A 13,025-nucleotide genomic window follows, 5' to 3' on the forward strand; every position below is an offset into this window, starting at 1 on the left:
TACTACTGTCCTGTACTATTACTGCCCTATACTACTACTGTCCTGTACTATTACTACCCTATACAACTACTGTCCTGTACTATTACTACCCTATACAACTACTGTCCTGTACTATTACTGCCCTATACTACTACTGTCCTGTATTATCACTGCCCTATACTACTACTGTCCTGTACTATCACTGCCCTATACTACTACTGTCCTGTACTATTACTACCCTATACTACTACTGTCCTATACTATCACTGCCCTATACTACTACTGTCCTGTACTATCACTGCCCTATACTACTACTGTCCTGTACTATTACTACCCTATACTACTACTGTCCTATACTATCATTGCCCTATACTACTACTGTCCTGTACTATTACTGCCCTATACTACTACTGTCCTGTACTATTACTGCCCTAAACTACTACTGTCCTGTACTATTACTGCCCTATACTACTACTGTCCTGTATTATTACTGCCCTATACTACTACTGTCCTGTACTATCACTGCCCTATACTACTACTGTCCTGTACTATTACTGCCCTATACTACTACTGTCCTGTACTATTACTGCCCTATACTACTACTGTCCTGTACTATCACTGCCCTATACAACTACTGTCCTGTACTATTACTGCCCTATACTACTACTGTCCTGTACTATTACTGCCCTATACTACTACTGTCCTGTACTATTACTACCCTATACAACTACTGTCCTGTACTATTACTGCCCTATACTACTACTGTCCTGTACTATCACTGCCCTATACTACTACTGTCCTGTACTATTACTACCCTATACAACTACTGTCCTGTACTATTACTGCCCTATACTACTACTGTCCTGTATTATCACTGCCCTATACTACTACTGTCCTGTACTATCACTGCCCTATACTACTACTGTCCTGTACTATTACTACCCTATACTACTACTGTCCTATACTATCACTGCCCTATACTACTACTGTCCTGTACTATTACTGCCCTATACTACTACTGTCCTGTACTATTACTACCCTATACTACTACTGTCCTATACTATCATTGCCCTATACTACTACTGTCCTGTACTATTACTGCCCTATACTACTACTGTCCTGTACTATTACTGCCCTAAACTACTACTGTCCTGTACTATTACTGCCCTATACTACTACTGTCCTGTACTATTACTGCCCTATACTACTACTGTCCTGTACTATCACTGCCCTATACTACTACTGTCCTGTACTATTACTACCCTATACTACTACTGTCCTGTACTATTACTGCCCTATACTACTACTGTCCTGTACTATTACTGCCCTATACTACTACTGTCCTGTACTATTACTGCCCTATACTACTACTGTCCTGTACTATCACTGCCCTATACTACTACTGTCCTGTACTATCACTGCCCTATACTACTACTGTCCTGTACTATTACTGCCCTATACTACTACTGTCCTGTACTATTACTGCCCTATACTACTACTGTCCTGTACTATCACTGCCCTATACAACTACTGTCCTGTACTATTACTGCCCTATACTACTACTGTCCTGTACTATTACTGCCCTATACTACTACTGTCCTGTACTATTACTACCCTATACAACTACTGTCCTGTACTATTACTGCCCTATACTACTACTGTCCTGTACTATCACTGCCCTATACTACTACTGTCCTGTACTATTACTACCCTATACAACTACTGTCCTGTACTATTACTGCCCTATACTACTACTGTCCTGTATTATCACTGCCCTATACTACTACTGTCCTGTACTATCACTGCCCTATACTACTACTGTCCTGTACTATTACTACCCTATACTACTACTGTCCTATACTATCACTGCCCTATACTACTACTGTCCTGTACTATTACTGCCCTATACTACTACTGTCCTGTACTATCACTGCCCTATACTACTACTGTCCTGTACTATTACTACCCTATACTACTACTGTCCTATACTATCATTGCCCTATACTACTACTGTCCTGGACTATTACTGCCCTATACTACTACTGTCCTGTACTATTACTGCCCTAAACTACTACTGTCCTGTACTATTACTGCCCTATACTACTACTGTCCTGTACTATCACTGCCCTATACTACTACTGTCCTGTACTATTACTACCCTATACAACTACTGTCCTGTACTATTACTGCCCTATACTACTAGTGTCCTGTACTATTACTGCCCTATACTACTACTGTCCTGTACTATTACTGCCCTATACTACTACTGTCCTGTACTATCACTGCCCTATACTACTACTGTCCTGTACTATTACTACCCTACACAACTACTGTCCTGTACTATTACTGTCCTATACTAGTACTGTCCTGTACTATTACTACCCTACACAACTACTGTCCTGTACTATTACTGCCCTATACTACTGCTGTCCTGTACTATTACTGCCCTATACTACTACTGTCCTGTACTATCACTGCCCTATACTACTACTGTCCTGTACTATTACTACCCTATACAACTACTGTCCTGTACTATTACTGCCCTATACTACTACTGTCCTGTATTATCACTGCCCTATACTACTACTGTCCTGTACTATCACTGCCCTATACTACTACTGTCCTGTACTATTACTACCCTATACTACTACTGTCCTATACTATCATTGCCCTATACTACTGCTGTCCTGTACTATTACTGCCCTATACTACTACTGTCCTGTACTATTACTGCCCTAAACTACTACTGTCCTGTACTATTACTGCCCTATACTACTACTGTCCTGTACTATTACTGCCCTATACTACTACTGTCCTGTGCTATCACTGCCCTATACTACTACTGTCCTGTACTATTACTACCCTATACAACTACTGTCCTGTACTATTACTGCCCTATACTACTACTGTTCTGTACTATTACTGCCCTATACTACTACTGTCCTGTACTATTACTGCCCTATACTACTACTGTCCTGTTCTATCACTGCCCTATACTACTACTGTCCTGTACTATTACTACCCTACACAACTACTGTCCTGTACTATTACTGCCCTATACTACTACTGTCCTGTACTATTACTGCCCTATACTACTATTGTCCTGTACTATCACTGCCCTATACTACTACCGTCCTGGACTATTACTGCCCTATACTACTACTGTCCTGTACTATTACTGTTCTATACTGTAATATAATACTGCTCTATACTATAATATAATACTGCCCTATACTACTACTGTCCTGTACTATTACTGCCCTATACTACTACTGTCCTGTACTATTACTGCCCTATACTACTACTGTCCTGTACTATTACTGCTCTATACTACTACTGTCCTGTACTATTACTACCCTATACAACTACTGTCCTGTACTATTACTGCCCTATACTACTACTGTTCTGTACTATTACTGCCCTATACTACTACTGTCCTGTACTATTACTGCCCTATACTACTACTGTCCTGTACTATCACTGCCCTATACTACTACTGTCCTGTACTATTACTACCCTACACAACTACTGTCCTGTACTATTACTGCCCTATACTACTACTGTCCTGTACTATTACTGCCCTATACTACTACTGTCCTGTACTATTACTGCCCTATACTACTACTGTCCTGTACTATTACTGCCCTATACTACTATTGTCCTGTACTATCACTGCCCTATACTACTACCGTCCTGGACTATTACTGCCCTATACTACTACTGTCCTGTACTATTACTGTTCTATACTGTAATATAATACTGCTCTATACTATAATATAATACTGCCCTATACTACTACTGTCCTGTACTATCACTGCCCTATACTACTACTGTCCTGTACTATTACTGCCCTATACTACTACTGTCCTGTACTATTACTGCTCTATACTACTACTGTCCTGTACTATTACTGCCCTATACTACTACTGTCCTGTACTATTACTGCCCTATACTACTACTGTCCTGTACTATTACTGCCCTATACTACTACTGTCCTGTACTATCACTGCCCTATACTACTACTGTCCTGTACTATTACTGCCCTATTCTACTACTGTCCTGTACTATCACTGCCCTATACTACTACTGTCCTGTACTATTACTGCCCTATACTACTACTGTCCTGTACTATTACTGTTCTATACTGTAATATAATACTGCTCTATACTATAATATAATACTGCCCTATACTACTACTGTCCTGTACTATTACTACCCTATACTACTACTGTCCTGTACTATTACTGTTCTATACTGTAATATAATACTGCTCTATACTATAATATAATACTGCCCTATAATACTATTTCTGTCCTGTACTATTACTGTCCTAGACTACTACTGGTCCTACTATACTGAGGAGTCCCTAAATAGGAAGTCAGCATTGTTAAATAAACAATTCACATATGTATTGCTTTTTGTATTATGGTTTTTAACCCCTTGATGGTATTCCATTCTCAATTTGCAACCTAAAAAGTTATGCATACTTGCCAACCTGAGCTTGGACTCAATGCCAACAGTCCGCCCTCTTATAAGAGATATTCCAAATCAACAGGCATAGACGGTAGAACTACAAATTCCAGCACATCTATTAGCCTGGTGCCCATGTCATACTATGACTAATGGTCTGAGAGACTGCTGCTATTTCTAGGGGATTCATGTTTTCTTACACACGGTCGCCATCCCAGGTTATTCTTTTGTGGGTCCTGAATCCCCCAATCCTCATCATTTGTATACATGTTTTAAGTATTTATAGATTAATTGGCTGTTTGCACTAATTTTGTTTTGTCCTTTTGTACCCGGTACCCCTTTTATATGTTTTTAGCATCTAAGTGCTTTCACCTGCACATGCAGACGTAGCAGTGCTGTGTTTGCCATTCGTCACATTGAAGCATCAATAAAGAATATTATTTTAGATATTTTTTGTGCAACCTCGAGTTTTTTCATGGTACTTTGTTGTTTGATCCAAATGCCATACCAGGACTAATAGTCTGAGACTGCCCCCTTTATGTATATAGCATCTAAGTGCTTCAACCTGCACATGCAGATGTAGCAGTGCTGTGTTTGCCATTTGACACAGCGTCTGTTTTATTGTGTTACCGTTATGATGAAAGAAAAAAAAAAAACTTTTGTTAATTGACAATTTCAGCTCTGCTACATCCATACTACGACAGCTGATGAGCAGCCATGATAACGCGTGTCCTTCTGTAGATAAGTAATCAATTGTCGCCCTTTAGCTTCAGGCTTGTATTTGGCGGTAAATAAGCACACCCATGACATCATCAATTTCACTGGTATGTGAGGTATTTCTGTTGTCTCCTATGATTGAATTGAAACGGCATTAATTATGTGTGTGTGTATATATATATATATATATATACACACATATATACACACACACACACAGTATATGTATTTTATAGATATCCCAGGCTGTGTTTTCCCAACCAGGGTACCTCCAGCTGTTGCAAAACTACAACTGCCAGCATGCCCGGACAGCCTTCGGCTGTCCGGGCATGCTGGCAGTTGTAGTTTTGCAACAGCTGGAGGTACCCTGGTTGGGAAACACCAGGCTAATCTGTTTTCATAAAGAGCTACAGGTAATCCCCTGCATTATCTTTGCCCGGTAAGCAGGTGACTCCTCTTCAGAGCTAAATAACAAACTCAGCTCTGCTACATCTGCATAGCAACACCACCTCCTTGTACACCTAATACTGAAACCTTACACCTTTGTAGTGAGCGCTCAGACTCACATGTACTTATGTTTATAGGTAGGTTTATTGTAACCCCTGGTTGCCCTTTATTTTCACTGAACAGAGAAGACACACACACCTTTAGGTTTAAAATTAACCTTTTGAAGGGCAAAATCACATGCGGTAGACTTGTTGCAGAAGTTTCTGCAACTAAGGATACATTTCCATTTGTTTGAACAGGGAGCTGCAGAAATTTTTGCAACAAATTTACTAAGAGATATATATATATATATATATATATATATATATATATATCTCTCTATCTATCTATCTATCTCAAACCAAAGATTGGCACAGCACTCCAAAAGACGCAAAAAACAATGGTGGTTTATTCATTCATGACTAAAAACAGCAAGGTTTCCACTCACAAAGAGCCCTTTTCAAGCTTGAAAAAGGCTCTTTGGGGGGAGATTCCTCAAAACCTGTGTAGAGGAAGAGTGGTGCTGTTGCCCATAGCAACCAGATTGCTTTCATTTTTAACAAGGCCTTTGAAAAATGAAAGCAGCCATCTGATTGGTTGCTATGGGCAACCTTTACTCTGCACAGGTATTGATAAATATCCCATTTTGTGAGCTGAAACGCTGCTGCTGTTTTTTTTTTATTTTTTTTTTGCCATGAATGAATAAACCACCAATGTTTTTTTTTCTCATCTTTTGGAGTGCTGTGCCAATCTACATGGACCCTAATCAGGTTTTTGGGCACTGGCACCCACTACAGTTTACTTTGGTGAAGGAGTGCTGCAAAGAGAATATATATATATATATATATATATATATTATATATACATATACACACACACACACAATATCTAGCTTTCTATATATCCATCCATACACATTTAAAGAAATACATGGTTTGCAACTACAAGCCCCAGCAGAGTATGTAAGGACTAGTAGTCCCAGAGCTGCCGATAACCTTAGACCAGGAATGAGGATGCTGAGGCAACATTCCCACCAGTTACAGTTAGAAATAAAAATAGGAGAAGAGGAAATTTAAATATAAAAAATAATTTATTAACAAAATATTTAAAACAATTGAGGAATAGCTTAATGAAGTATTACAGCACCAATAAAAGTCATGTCATCTCTCGCTAGTAACAGTCCTCTGCTTCCCCCACATAGTCCTTCTTGGAGGAATCTACTGGCCCCCCTTGATGGAACAGTTTCTTGGCACAGCCAGTTGGGGGCCCCCCCACACATCCCCAAATTTCTGGGTTTCTCCTTAGTCACCCTGGAGACACGTGCCGTCTCCTTTCTCTGGAGGGAACGCTCAGTCCTTTTAAGACCAGTCTCTTTTGGCGTCCATTCTTTCAACTCAGCAGGACAGAGATTCGATGGCAAGCTCTGCAGAACAGTCTCTCGATTCTTCATCTCGAGATCAGTCTTGGCCGCGAATGGCTTCAAGCTTTGTCAGACCATCCTCTCCTCTCCAGACGGGACTTCTCAGGCTCGGACTTCTCAGCTTAGATTGTAAGCTCTGCAGCCCAGGAGCTCAGATGACCTTGATGGGGAGTTTGCGGAGCTTGAGGAATTGCAGGATTTTGTCCCTGGTCCTCTGCTTTAGGGCGAGCAGAGCCCTGGCTTTCTCCTCATTGTCCTGGTCAATGCAGAAGATGATCCTGGCACGGTCCTCTGCTTTCTTGTCGCCAGTCTTTTTAAAGAGCTTCTGCAGCGACTCCTGGTCTACGCCCTCAAAGATGTTGGCTGAGGCCTTCTTGCGGGAAGCCGTGTCAAACCGGTAGCCGTAGACTGAGGGGCTGACTCTCAATGAGGTGGACATGATGATAATGCTGGTGGTAGTAGTGTTTAGGCAGCAAGATCACTGCAGCTTATTGCTGGTAGCTGTGATCACCACAACTGGTGCTGTATGAGCCGGCTGAGCCGCCTTTTATCCTGAGCTCTCACATTGCTCAGGCGACATCATCCACCCACAGGGAGGGCCCGGAAATGAGCACTTAACCCTTTCCTCTTGGAACATTTCCTCTGGCGTGAAGATTTTCTGCAGAAATTTCACCTGAAATCTTTTTTTTTTCTTGTTTTGTTTCGTATAAGAATTCCCTACATTAATAATATACAAAATGTAGCAGAGCTAAGTTTGTCATTTGCCATAACTTTTAGTTGCTTTTACACTGGACTAATAATAGTTATATTTATTGTGCTGCAAAAACAATCCAGCTGCACAGAGCTTGGTTTAAGTCAGTGTTTCCCAACCAGGGTGCCTCCAGCTGTTGCAGAACTACAACTCCCAGCATGCCCGGACAGCCGTTGGCTGTCCGGGCATGCTGGAAGTTGTAGTTTTGCAACAGCTGGAGGCACCCTGGTTTGGAAAACACGTGGCAAGGTCCATACTGCGCTTTAAAAGTCCGTCACATATATCCGTATACTGTCGCGGAGAGCAGCGAGTGACATTTATTTTAACGTCGCAAACGCGGTCTCCTCGTGACTCCGCTCAGGATCTGTTTGCTATTAAAATAGGGGTCCGCACTTTTGAGTTTGCCTAAAATATCGCACAGGTCCCGAACTGACTAGGGGACTCAGTTCGGCTGTAGAAATCAATTGGGTTTGCTGCATTTTTTGGCGGCATGGCGACGGACACGACTAATGGGGGGCACGAAAATAGTATAAACCTAGTCATTAGGGTACGAAAACGGGATGCCATCATTCACCGAGACCAGCAAACCCCATTCCCTTCTATGGCCAGAGTCAACAGCTCCCTCATCATGAGTCCGTTTAAGGCTTCTTTCACACTGCCGTTGCACCCCGTCAAGAACGGCTGTCCAACTCTCTTTTTTTTTTTTTTTTTTTTTGACAGCTGTTTTAATTTTGACGGGGCGCAACGGGCAACAGTGGGTCCCGATGGACCCCATCATAGTCAATGTGCTCCGTTGGGTGCCGCTGTTTTTCAGCGGGAGTAGCAGGATTAAAAGATGGTGCAAGCAATATTTTTTCTCCCCCGTGGCCGTCACACTACCATGTGACAACCGTAGTGTGAAAAGGGCCTAAAATAGCTGATACGTCCCAAAGGGAGTCACTACGTTCGGCCATAGAAGTGAATGGGGTACAGTGCTCCCTAACAGTATACATAGGCATCCCGATATCGGCGGGATGCTGACGGATACGTTAACGGAAGCAGAAACATAGTGTGATCGTACCCTTAATGACACATTCAGCTCTGCTACATGGTTACATCACCTGGTCTTCTACGAAAATTGGATTTTTACTATTGCAATTATTCGGATTATTGGGTGTGCACTCGGGAAAGTTTACTATTTCGTTATGTAAGAGCGCGTTCACGTGGGGCAGATTACGGTGGAGGAAACTCCATGCGACACGTGAAAAGAAATTCACTATGCTTGCCCTTTAATTGGGTTACACCTGCATAAGGGCGGTTCCGATGCAGAAATTGATGCCACATCAGTTCCATTGATGGGATCCGGGTTGTTTTTGCAACAAGCACATGGATTTCTGCAGGCTTCATTTATATGAATGGGACCCACCACAAATATACCTGCCACGTGTGAACTCTTATATGTGGTGCCTCTGTATCCGGGCAGTGCTGCTTGTGTGTGACTGGGCACCCCTGGTATAACCCCGCTGTGTGCTAGTGTGTCATAGGTTAAACAGGATTAGGATATTAGGAGATTGGATCAGTGATCTGTACAAGATTTAGATCCAGATTACTGCAGTGATACTGTCAAGCAACTTCTGCCGCAAGGTTTAAAGCAAAGTTTTAAAACAATACCTCCCATCATGCAGGTTTTTATGGCATGCTGGGCATTGTAGTTTTACATGATGTAGAGGGACATCAGTTGCAGACCAAAGTGACGTCTATGGATTGTGATTGCTGTACAGCGCTAGGGCCTTGTTCACATCTATAGCACAGCAGTACACCAATACCTGTAAAACAGTGTTTCCCAACCAGGATGCCTCCAGATGTTGCAAAACTACAACTCCCAGTCTTTGGCTGTCCGGGCATGCTGAGAGTTGTAGTTTTCTAAAATCTGGAGGCACCCTGGTTGGGAAACATTGCTCTAAAAGGTACTTATAGGAATCCCTCGGTGTACTCATAACGGGGGAGATTTATCAAATCTTGTGCAGAGGAAAAGTTGACCAGTTGCCTATAGCAACCAATCAGATTGCTCATTTCAGTAAAGGGGTACTCCCGTGGAAAACTTTATTTTATTTTTTTTAAATCAACTGGCGCCAGAAAGTTAAACAGATTTGTAAATTACTTCTATTAAAAAATGTTAATCCTTCCAGTACTTTTTAGGGGCTGCATACTACAGAGGAAATGCTTTTCTTTTTGGATTTCTCTTCTGTCACAACCACAGTGCTCTCTGCTGACCTCTGCTGTCCATTTTAGGAACTGACCAGAGCAGGAGAAAATCCCGATAGCAAACATATGCTGCTTGGGACAGTTCCTAAAATGGACAGCAGAGGTCAGCAGAGAGCACTGTGGTCGGGACAGAAGAGAAATCCAAAAAGAAAAGCATTTCCTTTGTGGTATACAGCCCATAAAAAGTACTGTAAGGATTAAGATTTTTTTAATAGAAGTAATTTACAAATCTGTTTAACTTTCTGGCACCAGTTGATTAAAAAAAAGTTTTCCATGGGAGTACCCCTTTAAGAGACTTTTTTTTTATTTATTTTTTAAATGAAAGCAGCAATCTGATTGGTTGCTATGGCCAACTGGTCAACTTTTCCTCTGCACATGTTTTGATAAATCTCCCCATATATAGACTTCTATTAAGCCAACATAGTCAAATGTGGTATTGTTTCTGCAAAAAATTGTATACATTGGGTTTCCTTTTGAAATGTAATAAGCCAGGTCCATCAGGGTCAACACTACGGTCCTGCCCCAGTTAATCGTATCCATTGGCATCCTGCTAAAAATGGGATGCTGATGTATATGGTTAATGGGAACAGTGGATCCCGTTTCCATCTATGGCTGAATGGAGTCACCTAGTGTATACGTCATCATCCCATTTTCGGCCAGGTGGATACGATAACCGGAGGCAGAAATGCAGTGTGATTGAACCCTTAGGCTAGGTTCAGACTACGGAATTTCCGCCGGAATTTTCGCTTTGAAATTTCCGGCAGAAATTCCGCTTACTATAATGCATAGTGTAGTGAATGGTTTTCCGTTCACAAATTCAGACTTCGGAATTTGTGAAGCGGAAAATCCGGATGAAAAATCAGCTAGAAAATTTCCGCCTGAAGAAAGGGGTTGCTCTTTCTTCAGGCGGAAATCCTAGCGGAATACATAGCAGTCTATAGGAGACTGCAGTGTCCGCGCGGTCCTAGCGCCGACTGAATCAGGCGGAACTCGGAATCTCCGGGCGGAAATTTTCTGCCTGGAGATTCCGTAGTCTGAACCTAGCCTTAAAATAGTGCACAAGTCCCGAACTGACTAGGTGACTCTCTTCAGAAATAGAATTTAATGGGGTTCACTGCTACCGTTAACAGTATACACCGACATTGAGTATTCGACATGATGCCGACAGATACAGTTAATGGGGCACGAATGTAGTATGAACCCAGCCTCAGTGACATATTCAGCTCTGCTACATGATTGCATCACCTGGTCTTTTTTTTACTGTTGCAATTATTCGGATTATTGGGTGTGCACCTGGGAAAGTTTACTATTTTGTTATGTAAGAGCGCGTTCACATGGGGCAGATTATGGTGGAGGAAACTTCATGTGACACGTGAAAAGAAATTCACTTTGCTGACGTATACTCTTAACGGGAGCAGCGGACCCCATTCACTTCTATGGCCAAACAGAGTCACCTAGTGACTCCTTTTGGGATGTATGCTCAATTTCAAGAGCCCAACAGCCCCCTCTTTTGAGTCCGCTTAAAAAAGCAGATATGTCCCAATTGGGGGGGGCAGGAAAGCCTTAGTGGCATATGGTGTCATATTGGCCTACTTGTGTATACCTTTTACATAGTCCCTACTCATTTTGGTGTCAATACACAGTGAGCGGCAACCGGAAGAGGAAGTCCTAGGCTGCCATTTTCACTAAAGTACTACCTGTGGCCGCAGGCTCCTGTGATGTCGCACAATGGGCAACAGAGGCTTTTGTAGTCATTTTCAACACAACAGGTGAGATTTATCAAAACCTGTGTAAAGTACGAGTGGTGCAGTTGCCCATAGCAACCAATCAGATCACCCCCCAATATCCCCCCCAATATGTTAAATCTCCCCCAATATGTGTTGGGAGCTACGAATCTCTCCACATTAACCACTCCGAATATGTTTCCTACAATCGTAGCCAAACGCATACAATAAAAACATATGCAACGTGATTCAAATTTGATGCTTTTTTTGTATGTAGATTTGAGGTATACTTCATACGTGGGTGCGTGGTGCAGTTTTTGATTAGTGTTTTGAGGTAAATCCAGAAGTGGATCCAGCGGGATGAAATATATTTCCTTACTTTGTATATTTTGCATTCACGTTCCACTCACTCGAGGGTTTAGCACAAAGAAACAAAACAAAAGAAGAGGCTAGGACTACACAGCGACTTTAGCCAGGGCGTGAGTTGGATGATCATGGATCGCAATGTTGCACTCCATGAATCGTGCTGTATTGCAGCCATTGTAAGTGTATGGGTTCACGTTGTGACCCCACAATCTCAAATACTTCATTGTTGAGTTGACATTTTGCCCTAGCTCAAAGCCACACTGTCATGATGGTCTGGCGGCAGTATACTGTAAACTTCCTTGTAGTCTGAGACTTGCCCCAAGACCTTTCTCTAAAAACGTTTCCTCTGGCGTAAATATTTTCTGCAGAAATTCCACCTCAAATCTTTTGTTTCATTTATTTTAATTCCCTACATTAATAATATCCAAATGTAGCAGCACTGTGTTTGTCATTTGTCATAACTCATAGTTCGCCTCTTTTGGTGGTTTTAAAACTAGATTGCAGGTAAACTAATAATAGTTATATTAAGCTGCAAAAACTATGTAGAGTTTTGAAGCACCGAGCTTAGGCTGGATACATATTGCATTTTAGCAGTGCGTCACAGGTATCAGTCGGCATCCCTCTGAAAACGAGATGCCGACATATACTGTAACGGAGAGAAACGGGTGGCATTTACTGTATTGTCACAAAAACAGTTTCTTCATCATTCCGTTTAGAGACCTATGGAGACCTATGCTCTCCATTCAGGATCTACGCTGAAAAGGCAGAATTTCCAAGCAGAATCCGGTGAAAAAAATCCACTTGGAAATTCAGTTGCAGCAGAGTCCTATTGTTTTCAATGGGATTCTGCTGCACTGAGCACACGGTA

The 13,025-nt window shown here is 41.9% G+C and overlaps 1 protein-coding gene across 1 annotated transcript; it reads right to left on the reverse strand.

Annotated features, from left to right (window-relative positions):
- Positions 1-6,723: 6,723 nt before the first annotated feature.
- TCIM (transcriptional and immune response regulator) lies at positions 6,724-7,852 on the reverse strand. Its single transcript, XM_056569187.1, has one exon. It carries the CDS (start codon positions 7,509-7,511, stop codon positions 7,224-7,226), a length of 288 nt encoding a protein of 95 aa, XP_056425162.1. The 5' UTR covers positions 7,512-7,852; the 3' UTR covers positions 6,724-7,223.
- Between the last annotated feature and the right edge of the window lie 5,173 nt (positions 7,853-13,025).

This window comes from Hyla sarda, chromosome 4 (genome assembly GCF_029499605.1).
Source record: "Hyla sarda isolate aHylSar1 chromosome 4, aHylSar1.hap1, whole genome shotgun sequence".
NCBI lineage: Eukaryota > Metazoa > Chordata > Amphibia > Anura > Hylidae > Hyla > Hyla sarda.